This window comes from Aspergillus nomiae, assembly GCF_001204775.2.
Source record: "Aspergillus nomiae NRRL 13137 chromosome Unknown contig00518, whole genome shotgun sequence".
In the NCBI taxonomy this organism is placed as follows: domain Eukaryota; kingdom Fungi; phylum Ascomycota; class Eurotiomycetes; order Eurotiales; family Aspergillaceae; genus Aspergillus; species Aspergillus nomiae.
This window is the reverse complement of record NW_015378573.1, coordinates 1-2,616: the sequence shown is the minus strand read 5'-3', so window position 1 is coordinate 2,616 and position 2,616 is coordinate 1. Positions and strand designations below refer to the sequence as shown.

Genomic DNA, 2,616 nt, shown 5'->3' with positions numbered 1-2,616 from the left:
TCGGAAACTAAGTTACTGGGAACCACTCGGACCCATGGCATGATTTATTTCATAAAGGCGAAACCAAGATACAGTCATGTTTATTGCTATTGAATCCGACCTCAATCGCGAGAGTTTATGGTTATTATATCAGTTCAAGAAGTCCAACCCAAGATAAGATGCACTATTGAGCGAACTATCTGTCTTGCATGGCAATTCCTCTCCACGCTGAAGCCTCGTTGACCTACATGCACTCGTGCGCACTAAAAGCTAAACCGGCACTGGGGCTTTTTCGTGGGTGAGCAAAGGAAAAGTCCGAATCAGAGGCGCTAAACAGTGCCGACGACTCCACTCCCGGCCACGGCACAAGTAAATCTTTCCTCTACAAGGAAGGACTAACAAATTGTGGCTACCATGGGTCTGCCTATAACGAAACGACACCACATTGACAGAATGTCTATCTGACAGTGTCGGAGCACAGTCGTTGATTCGCTGTACAGGATATACAACCCACACAGACGACGACGCATGTGGAGGCATGCCAAGTACCTTCATCGCTAGTTCTAACAATGCAGTCGGTTACCGCCACTATGGAACCACATGGGCGAAAGGAATGCAAGAAAAACGTATTGCACTAGTTATCTGTTAATACTTTGCAGGCTCGCAGCGAGTCATTGTGATTCTGTCCCAGGACTCAGAGTACGCTATTGCAGACTATCAAACTTTGACTACCACATATCCAGCATAACGAGCGCCCCCCTCTCTCCAGAGCCCACCAAGCTTTTCATAGATAACCTCCCCACACGCCAAAGTTATCGATGCCACAATCTTTCATGCAGCTCACTCTACACTGACCTCTGGTTACAAGCCTGGGGACTGTGCATCATTTAGGACTGACTACTGATGCGCAGCCAATTCGGACTAATGATCACATTCGCTTTGTATACGAGGATCCCTTCGAGTCACTCTTTATTAGTATCATAACATCACAATGGACGAAATACTGCCACACATTCTATTTCCTCGAGACGGCGATGATGGAGCATCACGGGGACAACGTGCACTGGTGGTGACAGCCGTGCTAACTGCCATTTCTATCCTCGTGGTTGGCATGCGGATGTATGCTAGGATTGGCTTGCTGAAAATGATCGGTCGCGAAGATTACACAATTCTATTTTCTCTGGTAAGCGCCATTACTGGAGAGCTGCTGTTGTATATTACTCGATGAGTTGCTTACCTATCCCAGGTACTTGCCATTGTCTACCTCGCTTTAGTAGCTGCCCGTAAGTTTCCCGAGAGGATTTGCTTGATGCCCCTTCAGACCAGTCCTGACTCGCAACAGAGGTGCATTTTGGGCTCGGCACGCATAATTCTGCTCTTTCCGATGAAGAATTGAAACAACAATTGAAGGTATGCAATCACAAAGTGTATCTACTGCCTGGCATATGCTCATCTTCTATTGCTGTAGCGACTTTGGGCGGCCATTCCTTTTTATAATGCCAGTCTCGCACTCACTAAATTCTCGATTCTTTTCCAATATCTCCGCATCTTCCCCGACCGTCGATTCCGTATGGCTTGCTGGGTCGTGATGGGCGTTGTCGCGTTGTACGGGACCTGGGCTGTTGTGAGTGCCTTCGTAAACTGTGTCCCCGTGGCCAAGTTCTGGGATCGAACGATCGCTGGCTCGTGTCTGAGCTTCGAGGCCGTTTGGTTCTTCAATGCATCAATGAATATCGTCACCGACCTCACGCTCCTTATCATGCCGATGCCTCTTCTCTCTCAACTACAGCTCCCGCGCCTACAAAAATTTGCCCTCATGGGTGTTTTCGCCATCGGTGGGCTGTTGGTCTCCCATTGTAGCAATTGTATATGGAGGGTGATGCTAACTACAAGCAGGGTGGTCATAACCAGCATCCTGCGACTTTCTAGTCTTCGCGCGGTCGCGAAAGATCCCGACACATCTTGTAAGGAAACGCAAGAGTGATTGCATGGTATCCATCGCTAACCCTAATCAGACAGCAACGTGGGCGCCTCGTACTGGACCGCAGCGGAGTGCAATGTGGCCATCATATGCGCCTGTCTTCCCTTCCTGCGACCGATTGTCAGCTGCCTGTTCCCTAAGCTGCTGTCGACTCAGAGCTACAACCACTACACCCGGAATCCAACCGCCACTGTTACCACTCGGTCCCGGGCCACGCGCATGCATCTGCCCTCACAAAATGACGATTTCGGCATGTGCACGATCGATGTCGAGCAGGGCGAAAGGAGGCCCGACGATGCCTTCAAGGGCATCGAAGTGACCACGGAGATGTACCAAGAAACCTCCAAGAACGACGAGTCCACCAGTCAACGAAGACTCGTCATGGAATCATGATTGACGCCATTCCCCCCCCCATTTACATTCTTTGTATATTTTTTTCTGTTACCAGCTTTATACCATCCTGTCCATGTCTTCACGGAAACCACTTTCATTTTTTGCACACGACTGTTATTCCATGGGAGGCTTAACTGTACATTATTCGCATGATACCATAATGACCATCAATCCAACCACATACACACATACCATACAAGAAATCACAAACTTCCACCCAAACATCCGATATAATATAACATAATACAACATAACATCATCCC

General features: G+C 48.5%; 1 protein-coding gene across 1 annotated transcript; it reads left to right on the top strand.

The window, feature by feature from the left end:
• Window positions 1-970: 970 nt before the first annotated feature.
• Window positions 971-2,353, top strand: ANOM_010611 (PTH11-like integral membrane protein; the record flags this gene model as incomplete). The annotated part of the gene is made up of 6 exons (XM_015555867.1): window positions 971-1,162; window positions 1,226-1,262; window positions 1,322-1,389; window positions 1,448-1,821; window positions 1,876-1,943; window positions 1,995-2,353. The coding sequence occupies 6 exons, from the start codon at window positions 971-973 to the stop codon at window positions 2,351-2,353; spliced, it is 1,098 nt and encodes a 365-aa protein (XP_015401862.1).
• Between the last annotated feature and the right edge of the window lie 263 nt (window positions 2,354-2,616).